Source organism: Heterodontus francisci, chromosome 4 (assembly GCF_036365525.1).
Source record: "Heterodontus francisci isolate sHetFra1 chromosome 4, sHetFra1.hap1, whole genome shotgun sequence".
In the NCBI taxonomy this organism is placed as follows: domain Eukaryota; kingdom Metazoa; phylum Chordata; class Chondrichthyes; order Heterodontiformes; family Heterodontidae; genus Heterodontus; species Heterodontus francisci.
Window position 1 is genome coordinate 82,023,661 of NC_090374.1, and position 16,880 is coordinate 82,040,540.

At 42.2% G+C, this 16,880-nt stretch overlaps 1 protein-coding gene across 1 annotated transcript in view; it reads left to right on the forward strand.

Moving 5' to 3' along the window:
• Positions 1–16,880, forward strand: part of ppip5k2 (diphosphoinositol pentakisphosphate kinase 2) — a 213,104-nt gene that overhangs the window by 90,464 nt on the left and 105,760 nt on the right. Inside the window, exons 17-19 of the mRNA XM_068029776.1 lie at positions 4,150–4,271; positions 5,999–6,181; positions 10,572–10,713. Of these exons, the coding sequence (XP_067885877.1) occupies positions 4,150–4,271; positions 5,999–6,181; positions 10,572–10,713 (447 nt within the window). The remainder of the gene's footprint in view (positions 1–4,149; positions 4,272–5,998; positions 6,182–10,571; positions 10,714–16,880) is intronic.

Consider the following 16,880-nt stretch of genomic DNA (forward strand, 5'->3'; position numbering starts at 1 on the left):
ATGAAGAGTGCAGGAGGGCATGCCAGGAGCAACACCAGGCATACCTCAAAATAAGGTGTCAACTTGGTGAAGCTACAACACAGGACTATTTGCGCGCCAAACTGCGTAAGCAGCATGCGATAGACAGAGCTAAGCGATCCCATAACCAACGGATCAGATCTAAACTCTGCAGTCCTGCCACATCCAGCTGTGAATGGTGGTGGACAATTAAACAACTAACTGGAGGAGGTTGCTCCACAAATATCCCCATCCTCAATGATGGGGGAGCCCAGCACATCAGTGCGAAAGATAAGGCTGAAGCATTTGCAACAATCTTCAGTCAGAAGTGCCGAGTTGATGATCCATCTCGGCCTCCTCCTGCAGTCCCCAGCATCACAGATGCCAGACTTCAGCCAATTCGATTCACTCCGCGTGATATCAAGAAACGACTAAAGGCACTGTATACTGCAAAAGCTGTAGGCCCTGACAATATTCTGGCAATAGTAAAGTGATGGAATGTGTCATCAACAGTGCCATCAAGCGGCACTTACTTAGCAATAACCTGCTCAGTGACGTTCAGTTTAGGTTCCGCCAGGGCCACTCGGCTCCTGACCTCATTACAGCCTTGGTTCAAACATGGACAAAAGAGCTGAACTCAAGAGGTGAGGTGAGAGTGACTGCCCTTGACATCAAGGCAGCATTTGACCGAGTATGGCATCAAGGAGCCCTAGCAAAACGGAGGTCAATGGGAATCGGGGAAAACCCTCCGCTGGCTGGAGTCATACCTAGCGCAAAGGAAGATGGTTGTGGTTGTTGGAGGTCAATCATCTAAGCTCCAGGACATCACTGCAGGAGTTCCTCAGGGTAGTGTACTAGGCCCAACCATCTTCAGCTGCTTCATCAATGACCTTCCTTCAATCATAAGGTCGGAAGTGGGGATGTTCGCTGATGATTGCACAATGTTCAGCACCATTCGTGACTCCTCAGATACTGAATACCGTGTAGAAATGCAGCAAGACCTGGACAATATCCAGGCTTGGGCTGGTAAGTGGCAGGTTACATTCGCGCCACACAAGTGCCAGGCAATGACCATCTCCAACAAGAGAGAATCTAACCATCTCCCCTTAACATTCAACGACATTACCATCGCTGAATCCCCCACTATCAACATCCTAGGGGCTACCATTAACCAGAAACTGAACTGGAGTAGCCATATAAATACCGTGGCTACAAGAGCAGGTCAGAGGCGAGGAATCCTGAGGCGAGTAACTCACCTCCTGGCTCCCCAAAGCCTGTCCACCATCTACAAGGCACAAGTCAGGAGTGTGATGGAATACTGTCCACCTGCCTGGATGGGTGCAGCTCCAGCAACACTCGAGAAGCTCGACACCATGCAGGACAAAGCAGCCCACTTGATTGGCACCCCATCTACAAACATTCACTACCTCCACCACCAACGCACAGTGGCAGCAGTGTGTACCATCTATAAGATGCACTGCAGCAATGCACCAAGGCTCCTTAGACAACACCTTCCAAACCCGCGACCTCCACCAACTAGAAGGACAAGGGCAGCAAATGCATGGGAACACCACCACCTGCAAGTTCCCCTCCAGGTCACACACCATCCTGACATGGAACTATATCGCCGTTCCTTCACTGTTGCTGGGTCAAAATCCTGGAACTCCCTTCCTAACAGCACTGTGGGTATACTTAACCCAAATGGACTGCAGCAGTCTAAGAAGGCAGCTCGCCACCACCTTCTCAAAGGCAATTCAGGATGGGCAATAAATGCTGGCCTGGCCAGCGACGCCCACATCCCATGAATGAATTAAAAAAGAAATCATGAGAATCGCCTCGGACAACAGAAGCCTTTGCAGAGTTTGGGATTCTCAATGCAGCTGAGGCATGCGTATGCTGTCAGACAGGGATGAGTGTACTCCATCCCTTCCTTCAACATATTTCAAATCTTTTCACCCTCTCCTCCAGATAGTCCCATCTGTCCATCACTTTCTTTTTCATGTGGTGCAGCCCTTGCGATGTCCATTGCCACCTCTTCCATAGCAGTGAGGATGGTGAGCTGAGACACTCTTCCTGTACTCGCCCTCTCCCTTGCATTCTGCACCCTCTTCTGCAGGACAAAAGAGATGGAGAGATAAGCCAATGTTTATGTCTCTCTCTAATGTCGGTGGCTCATTTAAACATGAAGCTGCATCTATCAGTGCTGTCAGGCCTTCAACAGTGCTTGGACTCTGATCCTTATTAAAAGGTCAGTAAATTACACCAGGCACGCAACGCTCCCATGTTCAGGAGCACTGTGCCTGCTTAGGCTGCTCAGTTGCTGTGTCTGCTGGTAGCAGTAGACCTGAAGGTTTGTCATCTGGGTGTTGTGTTGCATTCACATTGCCAGCGTGAAGAAGGTAATTAAATCTTTTGCAGCACTGCACCCAGGTCCTCCTGGACAATACTGCAGCTAATGACGTTTTCTGTCAGCTCCAGCTAGGTGTCTGCTTAGTTTGGCTGGATGGCCTTCTCCTGCCACCCTCCGGGAACAGCACCCCTCACCTCTTATGTACTGTCTCCAACAAAACCTCAAGGATTGCATCAGAAAACTGTGGGCAGCCCTGCCATGGGTGCCAGGCCACTGCCTTTCCTCCTACTGACCTTTGGCTTCCATTGTTATGTAAGAATGACACCACTGGAATGTCTGCCGTTGTGCCTTTAAATCAGGACCGTACTTGAGTGTAGCCTCCATACCTTGGGACGTGGAAATGCTTCCAACATCAGGTTCCCAACCCCAAACACACAATTCTGCCCCAGGTCACTGCTTGTTCTCTGCTCCCTTTACCATTAAATGACAATTTTTCAGTCACTAAGTCCTCACCTCAGGAATTCTGCTTTGCTGCTCCCTTCCTTGTCTTCAAAAAGCTGATAATTCTTGTTTCTGTCTTTTGTTTCATCTTTTCGTTCCTGCCTCACCACTCATTCCAATTTTCCATTTGTTTTTCCTGGTCAGTGTCCACCTTTTCTGGCTTGCAGGAGGAATAGGGAGCAGTGATGAGGTAAAAGCTAAGTGGCTCATCATGGCAGCTGAGCATAGGCCTAAGTCCAACCCTGGGAACAGTGACAACAAAGAACAGGCCTGCTACCAACCGGTGGCAGAACTAGCTGGAACTGTAAAGGCTGGCATAGAACAGTGTTACAACTGCAGAAGGAAATCAAATTCTGGAGCTGAATTCCTCGAACACCTATAAGGAATAAATAACCTATTAAAAATAAAAGCAGCAAATATTTCAAGTTTAAGGTTTCAAGGAAACTTGTCTGAGGGGTGAAATCCCTTCAAGAAGAACCAAGCTCTCACCAGATCTGGGAGAAGCAGTACTGAGAGTTTACTTATAGGCCCTTCCAGTAACTAGATTGTATAAATGATGTGTGACAAGTTTACATAGGTGATACCTATACAGAAAGTATGACAGAAATGTGACACCAGGTAGTCAAGTGGTGCAAATCAAAAATGTGAACGAATAAAAGGTTCTTATTTTACTGTTTTTACTCAATCCTGTAATAACTGAGGAAAATTGCAGCTTCTAATGTTCACTACAACTTGCATTAATTAGTGCTTTTAATATAGAAAATGTCCCGAGGCGCTTTACAGAAGCGGGAAAAACACCAAAGAAAAATCGCCATTATCCTAGAGGAGAGCTGTCAAGTAGGATAGATCCAATAAGTATCCAAGTAATTCACAATTCTGCATCCCAGTATTTCTCAATGAAAGGTTGACTATCTTGTTCACATTCATTCAGTAAATCTAATGTTGCTGTTTCAGGAGTGGAAGAATTTCTTTAAAGTTTGTGGTTAACAACATGTAGAATTAAATGTCAGTTTTAGCTCAGTTGTCTGACAGCAGTCCATTTCAAATACAAAATCTCAAATACTCACCATTATAAACAGGGAATTTGTATGTCAACCTATGGTGTGTATTGAACTGTAAGATCTGAACTATTGCACATTGCAATACCCATAGTGCTTGCAGGTCTAAGTAGTGGATAGTAGGTTGTTAGATGTTTAATTCTTCTGGCATGCATGTTGATCATATTTAGAAAAACTTCAATATTTAATACTTCTAGATTTCTTCCATCCTAGCTTTCTGCATTTTGTTATATACTGTTTCAGGAGATTATGCAGGATTTCCTGGTTGTGGTTTGCTCCGATTGCACAGTACATATCGGCATGATCTGAAGATCTATGCTTCTGATGAAGGGAGAGTTCAGATGACAGCAGCAGCCTTTGCTAAGGTTTGAAATGCCCAGAATTTTATTAAGTGCTTTTGCTTTTGTACACCAATATATTTAAAGCTGTATTACTGGGTAGTGCTAGAAGTTACTATGGTATGACTGATGTCCTTTAGAAATAATTTCTGAGAACAGTATTTTTCTCAAAATACTGAATCCATTTCTGGTCCTGAACCCATCAGCCTGATCTGCTAATACTACTACTGTAAAGCCGTCAAATAACTTAATCTGATGGGTATGTCCGTCATCTTCAAGCTGGACATTTTATTCAGATTCATATGCACTATTATACAAGATTACAAAGATGAATACAGATCAGGGAGACCATTCAGCCCATTTTATCTCGTGCATCTGAAAAAACACCATAATTTCTTCCTTTTTCCCCTAATTTCCCCCCCTTCTCCAAATATAGTATCCAGTTGTTTCTCTGGGTTAATTTATGCTACAATGGTAGCTTCATTGTGAAATGGTTTTGCTTTGCAATTTGAAGTTTTGTCATATAATTCTGGAGTTATGTTTCTGATGCAACTCCAGAGTGAAATAGTTAAGTCTCCATTTCCTAAGTAGTCTCATTTCACTTTGCTTGGAAGTCAGGCCAGGCACATACTTTGGATTTAAATGGAAATTACAGTAAAACTGCTTTGAACTGATATTGCACCATAAATGCATCTACGAAAGACAGCATGTTTTGCCACCATCACCCTATGCAGAAGTCTTTTCGAAGGGCAAATAATAATTTGGAGGAAAAATCTTTTGGCACGGTCCTAAATTTCTCCAATTTGGATCTATGCTCTTTTATGGCATACCTTGAAGTCATGTGCCAGTTGTCTATTTCTTCCACTCTTTCTCTTGCACCCCACTCCCTCCGCCACCTCCCTCCCCCCCCGCCACCCCGGCAAATAAATTTTCTCCGTAAGGTCCGTTCGTCGTAGCCTCCTTTCATTACAACAGTGACTACACTTCAAAAGTACTTCATTGGTTGTAAAATGTTTTGGGGTTCCTGTGATCAAGAAAGTCACTAGATAAATGCAAAGCTTTCTTTTTTCATTTTCTGAAAAGCCCAGGTTATACCAATATTTCTTAATATTTTTTCTCCGACACCAGGGATCAGCTTGTAGATCTGGTTGCAAACAGAAGAAATTTGTATATCAGCCCAGTGTTCACAACAAATTAAAAGATCACAACTGGCGTTATAATACCCATTGTACTTTTTGGTTTGAAACCGTACATTTTGGATATTGTTGGGTCATTGATCCTTCTGAGAATAAAATTCGAATGGCTGACTGAAGTCAACTTTCTGAATCTTTGTCTGGTTCATTGTGTTAATTGAAATATGACGGAATATTCTGCACCAGTCGTGTCAGTCAGCAGGTTATCAGCATCTGTAGAGTAAGATTTGATTGAACTGATTAAATATGTTGCCATATCTGCCATGCTGTCAAAATTAATGATCATTTACTTAGCAAATAAAGATTTCAAGTTGATTGACATAGTCCTTTTTATTTTTAAAAAAAAAGTGAAGTAATATGAGCCACGTGTTATCAAAATACTGTTGAAATAAGCCTGATCAGAAACAGGAAGCAAATATCAGGTAGAGACTGGTTCTAATAATTATGGTAAATTCTATTTGTAATAGAAACAATATTCGAGAGTGCTGCTGTAAATGGTTTAAAATGAGATGGGTTTCTGTGAAATAATATCTAAACTTTATGTTGGCTATTTGCAACTAGGGATTGCTAGCTCTGGAAGGGGAGCTAACCCCAATCCTTGTACAGATGGTAAAAAGTGCTAACATGAATGGCTTACTAGACAGTGACAGCGATTCCCTGAATAGTTGCCAGCAGCGGGTTAAAGCTCGACTTCACGAGATCCTACAGAAAGATCGAGATTTCACTGTTGAAGATTATGAAAAGGTGGGTGATTGATGGCTTCTTTCTATTCCAACATGTGCCTATTTTATGATTTATTTGTATGCTAAGAATTTGACAACAATGTTTTTCTTTGGTCACCTGAATATTACTGATGCCATATTGATACTATCCTGTGAAAAATATTCAGTTGAGTTAGGACAGCCTGAAGTGTATGAGTGTGCATGTATGCTCCCCGTTAATGTGGCAAAGTATCATCACACCAACAAAATAATAACTTGTATTGATCTAGTGGTTTTGATGTCAAAAAAAAATCCCTAAGTGCTTCACAGAGGCATGATAAAAAAAAATGGACACCAAACTAACATTGGAGATATTAGGAAGGTCGACCAAAAGCTTGGCCATAAAGATGAATTTTAATGTGGGTCAGAAGCGATATAGGAGGACCTTAAAGGAAAGGAAGAAGAGGTGGAAGAGTTTAGGGAAGTAACTCCAGAGCTTCACCCAGGGGTACTCCTGCATTGGCAGAGCAGGAAGATAAGCCCTTGCTGCAGGTCTTCAGGCCATGATTGGATATGTAAACGTGGGACGAGTGAGGACAGTCCCATGAACCAGGACAGTGAAGCAGTGTTGGAGGAGGGTGACCGGTTGACGGTACTTGATTGTAGAGAGGAAAAGGAGGGATAATGCACCATGACTTTCAGATGCCCTCCCCTTGTTCACATACTAAGGACTTGCCATAATTTGTGGACTAATAATTTTTCTGGTGGATGCATGTGTATGTTTTCAGTTTAATCAGTTTGAGTCAGATCAGCCAATTTCATATCAACTTGACATTAATCAGTAATTTTGCACTCTGCCTAAACCAGTGTGATGATTTGGAAGTTTAAAGTCTGATGTGCAGTTAGGTAGCCTTCTTTCTCATTTGCCCTCTTTTTTTTCTCATGTTTTTACCCATTCCTCATGCTTACTCCAAATTATTGTTCGTATTTTCATGTTAACCTTTTTTTGTATTGCATTTCTTCTAATTGATTGTCATGCTGGGATTTATAAACTATAGCTTTTAATCATCCTTCAATCTGTGGATTCTACCCACACTGTAGGAGAGGACCAAGGTTTGCGCCTATCTGCCAGAGAAAACTCATAAGGGACTGTGCTCTTGAAGTTATGATATAACTTTACAAAAGTAGCAGAGCTGTACAGAGCAAGAAACTCAGAGGTTTGATAGTGAGAGCTGATCTCCGAGGGTACAGCAGTAAGGATATACTGTGACCTAGAACTTCATTGACGCACGTCTGTTTTACAGCTGTGAAATAGACACATGTTGAATATGGCAGGTGGCGTGTGTATGCACATTCCGTGCTGCAGGTGTGTCACAGGCATGTTGGTAAAGGCTTTAGTCGAGACATTCGAGAACTGCACCTGAAATGGTGTAAGACACCCAATTTACAAATGCAAGAGGGCTAATGTCTGTTTGAGGCCATCCTTTCTGAAGTTGGGTGGGTCTGAATGTAGCTGGTACCAGGGTTGCAGCATTCAAATAACCATATCGGCAAAGGGACAGATGGAGACTGTTGCCAATAAGGTATGTTTTTAAAAAAAAAAATTACCTGAATGTTGAGGTGGAAAGAGCAATCCTAGTTCTCCTGACTCCATAGTAGACTGTTGCTGGAACCCTCCCCCCGCACCCCCAGATCCCCCAGGGAGCACGTGCGGATAGCTCCTGGGGAAGCAGCTAATGCAGCTTTGCCCTCGTGGAGCCAGCAAACTTCCACTGTTTGCCCAGTTGACATTTACAGCTCACTGCCAACATGCTGATGAGTCCTGATGCCTAATTTTGGGTGAGCCATGGGACTCTGGCTCATGCTGCAAGCGTGCTGACTATTTCAGGCCTGAAAATGGGTTGGAATATGTTTCCATCTCTGTTTGGCCTCAGGCCCCCTGTTTTAGGAAGGAAATAAAAAGGCCCAAGTGCTCACTTCTGATCTCTATCGAAAGTCTCCTCCCAGAAGTGTGCTTGTGTGGAGTTAAGGAAAGACGTGAATGATCTCCTTGCTGATGCTTATGGTCAATGCTCACCCACGAATAATGGCAGCTTGGTGAGGTACTGGATGGCAATTGGTGCCCATGGAACGGTGTCTGAGGCAGAAAGTTGGTGATTAAAACAAAAATTAATGTTGGGATTGTTGTCCATGTGTCTTTGCCATTCCTGTACTATGTAAAAGCTGCTTCATGCATATATGGCTTCCATTCATTTTCTTTCCCACTGTTGATAAGCTTTGTAGCACCATATCACTTCGGCCATTGTTTTACCGAGAAAGATCCCTTTTGGCCTGTGCCACTCCATGGGCAGTTTCATGTAGACTGTTGCCAGCTCGTGTAGGCAGCTTCCTAAACAATTTTGGATGAAGATCGGCTTACTATTTTCAATCAAGATCCCTAAAGATGCTCCCATTGGCTGTACTGTTTAATTCTAGCAGTGACTCGGGCTATTAGTCACCTGTAAACATCCTATAATCTAAGCACATTGTTGTTCAAGACTTTGAACCCCTCTTGGTTGATTCCTAATCATAGGTGAACACTGGAATAGATAAGGGAGCCTCAATCGCTATATTTCTTTATAGTTATTAGTTCCTCCACGCCACTAAAAAATGTTAACTGCAGCTTGCCTCCGTTCCAATTCTTGGAGCATCAGGAGCCCGGGGCTTTTGTACACAGTGAAGATATACTTTGGCTTCCCCCCACAATTCGCACAGGCTCCTGATTTCTTCAACTCTTCTACCTGAACTTACAGCAACTATTTTCACATTCACCCATACATTCTGGAATATTCTACGAACCTCCTCTTAGTTTTGCCTGAGAAATCCATTCTGGAGATTGGGAGGCCGTAGGGCTGTAGGTGCCGATTAAGGATGTGAAAAACCTAAATAAGGGATGAAGGAAGGGAATTATCATACATCCTTGTCTGAACTCATTCTTGATTACTGGTTACTCCTAAGCCGGAACATGACTACCTTGGATACCCCTGACCTAAGGATAAAGCCATTTTTTCTGAATCTCTCTACTGCCTCTTTAGTCCTTGCAAGTTTTGTGTTGCCCTCAACTCTACAATTACAAATCGGTGAATTTGGGCATAGATGTGAAAGCAGTCCCAATGTAGACCAGAGAAAAACTGCACTTTTTGTGCCAGCTTGATTTTTATCTACTTTATCTTGAAGTTAATTTTCATAGTGATTACAATTTGAAGAAAAGCTCACTGATATCAGTTCTAAATTACTCTTCAATTACTTTGAAGTAGTTTTCCAGGTTTACCTTTTCCACACTTATGCTGTCTTGTATACCTCTAACCTCACTTCACAAACATGTCCTTTAAAGGCCACAAAGCCCAAGTTTATCTTAACCTACACCTTTGTCACTGGGGGCTGATTTTCTATTAGGCTCGGGGTGGGGGGGTGGTTAGTGATGGAGGTGAGCGTAGAGGCGGGCACGGAATTTTGTGCTGCTGGCTGGCATGTCGGTTCCCTAGCACCGTTCTTCCCCCAGGCCATTTTACTGGATTTGGGATTCTGGGGGAGGAGGCAAGGCTACTCACCTGCAGTGGAGGGTAGCCAATTAAGCCTGTCGTAAGGTCTGTTAAGGCCTATTGTCAGAGGCCAACTGGAATTTTCCAGTTGATCTCCAGTCACCTGGAGGCATTGGGGAATGGTATAGCTGCCTGGAGCTGACTTCCAGGTGGACCTGGGGACTAGTGCTACAGGCAGGCTTTGAGGCCCTGCTTGGCTGCCTGGCTTGAGCTGCAGCTGCAGGCCGCCCTGTGGAGAGGCGCTCTCTTTACAATGTGGCTCAGCTGCTGATTTTCTTTTTATTTTAATGTTTAAAAAGTTGGAGAGAGGGCATCTCAATGGTGTCGCCCTCTCTCTCACTTAACCTGAAAAGGCAGCCTGCTGCTGCTTCAGTGCTGAAAGGCCTCCAGCTTCAAGAGCCCACCTGCCGTTCTTAATTGGATAGCAAGCCTACCCTCTGGTCACTAATTGGCCAATTCACGGAAAATTACAGCCAGGTGACCATTCCCCACAGGGGCAGACCTCTGTTCCCCATTTGACCATGACGTCAGGGTGCTGAAGGCTACGGAAAATCCTGCCTTAGGAATCAACATCATGACTGTTCTCTGCCCTGCCTCTGGTGCTAGAATGACTCCTTTGTGGCTCAAAGGTCAGAAATGGGTGTTCTCTTTTCATTTCTTCGACTTTTTCTTTTTCTCTCAATCCCTCTTTCTCAATTCTTTCTCTCGTTCTCTTTTGTCCTTTTGTTCTCTTTCTTCCCTCCCAAAGAAAACATGGAGTGTATTTAACCAGTTTATGTTTTTTGTTAATTAAGTTTGATGTTTATTGTTGCCTATAATAGTTTTCTTTCTTTAACACTTTGTCTTTTGCAGCTTGCTCCAACTAAAAGCAGTTCTATAATTAAGTCAATGCAGTTAATCAAAAACCCTGTTAAGACCTGTGATAAGGTTTACTCCCTGATTCAGAGCCTGACATCCCAGATCAGACAGAGGATGGAAGATCCCAAATCAGCAGGTAAGGTATTTCATTTATACATAGACAATAAAGGAGAGGATGACAAAAACAACACGAAAAAGTTAAGAAAGATATCAAAATAGCAAAGAGGGACTATGAAATTAAATTAGCAAGTAATATAAAAAGAAATAGTAAAGTATTCTACAAACAAAGAATAAAAGTCCTTCAGTAAGGTATCACATGGTGGGCTCATTACAAAGGTAAGGGTGTGTGGAGTCTTGACAAATTGCTGAATGGATAGCAAATTGTTTTTTTTTAAAGTAGAAAGCGGAGAGCAGGGGTAAAGTGTAATTATTAAGATTGGATGAAGGTAGAAAGTGGTGTTCCACAAGAATCAGTGCTAGCACCTCTGTTCAGAATTTATATTAATGATTTGGACTAGTGTTATGATCTTGTAGTTTTTTTTCTGGGAAGTATGCAGTGTGCCTTTAAGGCTGTAACAGGATCAGTACTGCTTGAAAACAACAAGCTCCAGGGATTGAGTCAAAGACTGCATTCTCGTTGAACTGTAATTGTTGAAATTCATCGCTGGAAAAAAAGAGCATCATTCAACTGCCGTATTAGACTACGGACTGTTCTACTGTTGAGCCTTTTTTTCCCCATCGGATGGCTATGAGGCCATCAAGCAAGCTTGGACTGTTCCACATTGGAAGATTTCACTTCGGCAGGAGCATAAATATGCAAGGACTCTAATTTTTTCTATTTTAAATGTTATTTATATCATAGTAGTGGTTAAGAATTTAGTTTTTCTAATTAAACAGTTAATTTGTTGATCTAAAGACACTTGGTTTGGTTAGCCTCATTCGGGGGTTAATAGGTGGTACAATTTAGCTGGGTCTTTAATTTGGAAAGTTTAAAATGATATGTTAGGCAATCTGGAGGGATGGGAATGAATCAACGGTACGTTTCTCCCACCACAATCAGAATCGTATATTTTGATTGGGGGCTTTGACTTGAGCAGTCGGTCGTAACACTAGGAACAAATAACTTAATATCAAAATATCAAGATAATCAGAAAACCTGCGGACTGGTGGATGATTAAATGGAATGAGCTTTAACTGTGAGGTGATGCAATTTGGTAGGAAAATTAGAAATGTTACCTACACCTTAGAAAATAAGAAACTGAATGGGGTGGAAGAGCAAAAGGATCTAAGGAACAAATAAATAAAAGCAGCAAAGGAATTAAAAATACTAATAAAGCACTGGGATTTGTTTCTAGGGTATACAATTCAACAGTAGTGAACTTGTCAAGCACCCTGGTCAGGCTGTACTTAGAGTACTGTGCACAACTCTGGTCTCCATGCAATAAAAAGGACGTAAAAGCACTGGAGAAAGTGCAAAAAAAGATTTACAAGGATGGTAACAGAACTGAGAGATTACAGTTATCAGGAAAGATTGCACCTGTTGGGGCTTTTTTCTTTTGAAAAGAGAAGAATTAGAGGTGACCTGATAGAAGTGTTCAAAACTATGAATGGGTTAGAGACAGGGTAAATGTGGAGAGAATGTTTCCACTTATTAGAGAATACAAAACTAAGGACCATTAATACAAGATAATGACTAATAAGTCCAATAGGAAAATAAGGAGAAATTTCTTTACTCAGAGAGTGGTTTGAATGTGAAACATGCCTCAACCACTCCTGTGATAGCAAATAATTTAGATGTTTTCAAAAGAAACTAGATAAGTACATGACAGAAAAGGAATCAGATATGCAAAGACGAGGCAAATGGAATGGGAGATGACTTGTATAGAGTATAAACACTGCACAGACGAGCTGGGCAGAAATTGCCTGTTTCTATGCTGTAGATCCTGTGCAAACAAAAAATCCCCCACTGAGGGATGCACAAGATAAACACACAGGTAATGATAGAAATATTGAATAATTACTTTGCCGTGGTATTTATCAGAGAGATTAATAAGGTGGACAAGAAATTAGAAGAGATCAAAAAAGACAAATAGAAAAGGGGAAGATAATTGATAAACTAATCAACTTAGGATAAGTTCCCTGGCCTGGGTTGGTTGCATTTGTGCATATTATAAGAAATTGGGGAGGCGATAACAGAGGCATGATTACATAGATGTAAAAAAAATCAGTAGTAGAGGGACTAGTCCAAAGTAATAAAAACAAGAAATGCTGGAAATACTCAGCAGGTCTGGCAGCATCTGTGGAGAGAGAAAGAATAGTCCAAAGGCCTGGCTGAAAGCTATTGTTGTTCCTACATTTGAGAAGGGAGATAGAACAAGTCCAGGGGACTATAGACCAGTTAGCTTAATGTCAGTAGTAAGAAAGATAATGGAATCTTTGCTGAAAGATAATATAGATAATCTAGAAAAGATAATAAAGTAGCCAGCATGAATTTCAAAAGGGCAGGTCATGCTGGATGAATCTTGTAGAATTCTTTGAAGAAATAACAGAGTAGAAAGGGTATGCAGTAGATGTAATATATTTGGATTTTCAATAAGCTTTTTATCAGGTAAATTCAATAGGCAAATAAGGAGAAATTTCTCATCACTAAGATCAGAGTATGTGGAGTCAGAGTTCCTTCACTGTCACTGGGTCAAAATCCTGGAACTCCCTTCCTAACTGCACTGTGGGTATACCTACCCCAAATGGACTGCAGCGGTTCAAGAAGGCAGCTCACCTCCACCTTCTCAAGGGCAATTAGGGATGGGCAATAAATGCTGGCCTGGCCAGCGTCGCCCACATCCCATGAATGAATGAAAAAAAGACAGGTAGCAAAATGGATATAGAGTGTAGGGATTAAGAGATGCCAACCTGGTGAAACTATAACACAGGACAACATGCATACTAAACAATGTAAATAGCATGCTACAAATAGAGCTAAGCAAGCCCACAACCAACAGATCAGATCAAAGCTCTGCAGTCCTGCCCCATCCAGTCGTGAATGATGGTGGACAATTCAACAACTAACAGGAGGAAATGGCTCCATGATCTTCCCCATCATCAATGATGGAACCCCGAACATGAGTGCAAAAGACAAGCTGCAGCATTCACAGCCATCTTCAGCCAGAACTGCTGAATGGATTATTTATTTCTACTTCATTCTGAGGTCTTCACCATCACAGATGCAAATCTTCAGTCAATTGAGAAATCAAGAAACGATGGATACAGCAAAGGCTATGGGCCCCGACAGCATCCCAGCCATAATGCTGAATACTTGGCTCCACAACTAGATGCATCTCTATTCAAGCTGTTCCAGTACAGCTACAACATTGGCATCTAACCGACATTGTGGAAAAGCCCAGCTATGTCCTGTCCACAAAAAGCAGGACAGATCCAATCCAGCCAATTACCATCAGCCTCCTCTCGCTCATCAGAGTGATGGAAGGTTTCATCGACAGTCCAACAAGTGGCACTTAAACAGCAACAAATTGCTCACCAGTACTCATTTTGGGCTACTCTGCTGCAGACCTCATTACACGGTCCAAACATGGACAAAAGAGATGAATTCCAGAGGTGTAGTGAGAGTAACTGCCCTTAACATCAAGGCGTCATTTGATTGAACTTGGCAGCAAGGAGCCCGAGTTAAATTGAAGCCAGTGAGAATCGGGGAAAACTCCCCACTGGCTGGAGTCAAATCTAGCACTAAAGATGATGATTGTGGTAGTTGAAGACTAATCATCTCAGCCTCAGGACATTGCTACAGGAGTTCCTCAGGACAGCGTCCTTAGCCCAACCATGCTCAGTGATGTTTGCCCAGTGTTCAGTTCCATTCGCAATTCCTCAGGTACAAGACCTGAACAATATTTAGGCTTGGGCTGATAAGTGGCAAGTAACATTCATACCATATATGTGCCAGGCAATAACCATCTCCAACAGAAGAGAGTCTAACCACCTGCCCGTGACATTCAATGGCTTTACCATTGAATTCACCCACCATCAACTTCGGGGTCCACCATTAACCAGAAACTTAACTGAACCAGCCATATAAATACTATGGCTACAATGAGCAGGTCAAAGGCTGGGAATTTTGCTGTGAGTAACTCACTTGCTGACTCCCTGAAGCCTTGCTACTACCTGCAAGGCACAAGTCTGAAATGTGATGGAATACTCTCCACTGGTCTGGAAAAGTGCAGCTCCAACAATACTCAAGAAGCTCACCACTGTCCAGGACAATGAAGCCTGCTTGATTAGCAATCCATCCTCACCTTTAATCTTCACTCCCTCCGATCACTGCCACAATGTGGCTGCAGTGTGTACCATCACCAAGGCGTCTTTAATAGTACCTACCAAACCCGCAACTTCTACCACCTAGAAGAACAGGGACAGCAAGCACATAGGAACACCATCACCTCCAAGTCACACATCATTGCTGTTCCTTCACAGTTGCTGGGTCAAAATCCTGGAGCTCCCTATCTAGCGGCACTGTGGGAGTACCTTCACCGTATGACTGCAGCGCTTCAAGAATATGGCTCACTACCACCTTCTCAAGTTCAATTCAGGATAGATAATAACTGCTGGCCTTGCCAATGGTGCCCATATATGATGAATGAATGAATTTTATTAAAAAGCTTAGACAGGCAAAAGGTGGGAAGTGATGTTCCACAGGGATCAATGTTGGGACTACTGTTCACAACTTACACTAATGATTTTGATTCGGGAATTGAAAGTACAATTTCAAAATTTGCAGATGACACCAAATTGGGGGGTGTAGTTAACACAAAAGAAGAATGCAACACAACACAAGAAGAATGCAACACAATACAGGAAGATATTAAACTTACAGACTGAGCATGCAATTGTCAAATGAATTCTATTATAGATAAATGTGAGGTGGTGCACTTTGGTAGGAAGAATAAGGAGGCTACTTACTGATTGAATAAGAGTCTGAAGAGAAGCCAAGGGTTCTGGAGAAACACAAATCACGAAAAGTAACTGTGCAGGTTAACAAGGCCATTTAACAAAAGCAAACCAAACACTGGCATTCATTTTTAGAGGAATAGAATTAAAAAGCAGATAAGTTGTGCGCCTTGCACAGCTCTGGTCTCCAGATGATCATAAGGATACGGAGTGAAGGTGCAAAAACGATTTGCAAAGATGATACCAGAACCAAGAGAACTTCTCGGGAAAGGCTCAACAGGCTGGGGCTGTTTTCTGTAGAAAAGAGGTGTTACCTAGTAGAGCTCTTTATGATAATGGAAGGGATTGATAGGGTAGACATAGAAAAGAAATGTTTCTGCTTGTGGTGGAGTCCAAATCTCGAGTTCATAAATATAAGGTTGTTACTCATAAATGTAATAGGGAATTCAAGAAAATCTTCTTGCGAGTGGCAAGATATGGGACTTGCTAAAACATGGAGTAATTGAGGTGAATAGAAGCATTTAAGGGGAAGCTAGGTAATGTTACCACCGAGGCGGGAGGAGTGCACTGTTTGTTCTAATTCTTGAGAATTAATTTAGCAGGCTTTTCTTCAAAGACAGGAGACGAGATGAGTTGACACAGTGGACTTCTCGAGGACTTTGAGAGGCGCTGGAAAGCTGAGCTGGGCTGTGGTCTTCCTTGGACATTCTCTTCTCTCCTTGGAAGTTCTCTCCCTTTTTTATGTAGTTCAACCCCAACTCAAAACAATTCAAAAGTGAAACAGACAACCTGTTGACCTCCATCAATCTTGACTTGTCATTTCTTTGTAAACAACTTCTCCAGGTATCCAACGTTCTCTGTTGTTTATTGAGCTGGAAGTCAGGTGGTTTCCCGGAAAGGCTTGTTTTCCTCACAAGGCCTCTCAGTGCCCCTTTTTTAAAAAAAAAACATTTCCAGGGACTGTTTTTCAGAGTGGCCTTTACATGACCACCTTTGAAAACCCCAAAGTTTAACATTTCTTCAATCTTTCAAAAATGAATCCTCAAAAAATATACTTAATGAAACACAGAGGCACTTTTGTAATAATAAGCACATGAGAGAGAAAGAATAGAAGGACGTGCTGTGGGGTTAAATGAAGAGGGTTGGGAGGAAACTTGTGTGGAGCATAAATGCAGGCATAGGCCAGTTGGGCCAAATAGCCTGTAAATATTATGTAACTCTGTACATTGAGAGAATCGTAAAATTATTATTCTGTCTAATTCTAGTCAAATTTTGTGTCCTACATTTTTTTTAAAGATTGTTAATTTTGGAAAATGTGGAGGAACACAAAACATAGACTAGATCATA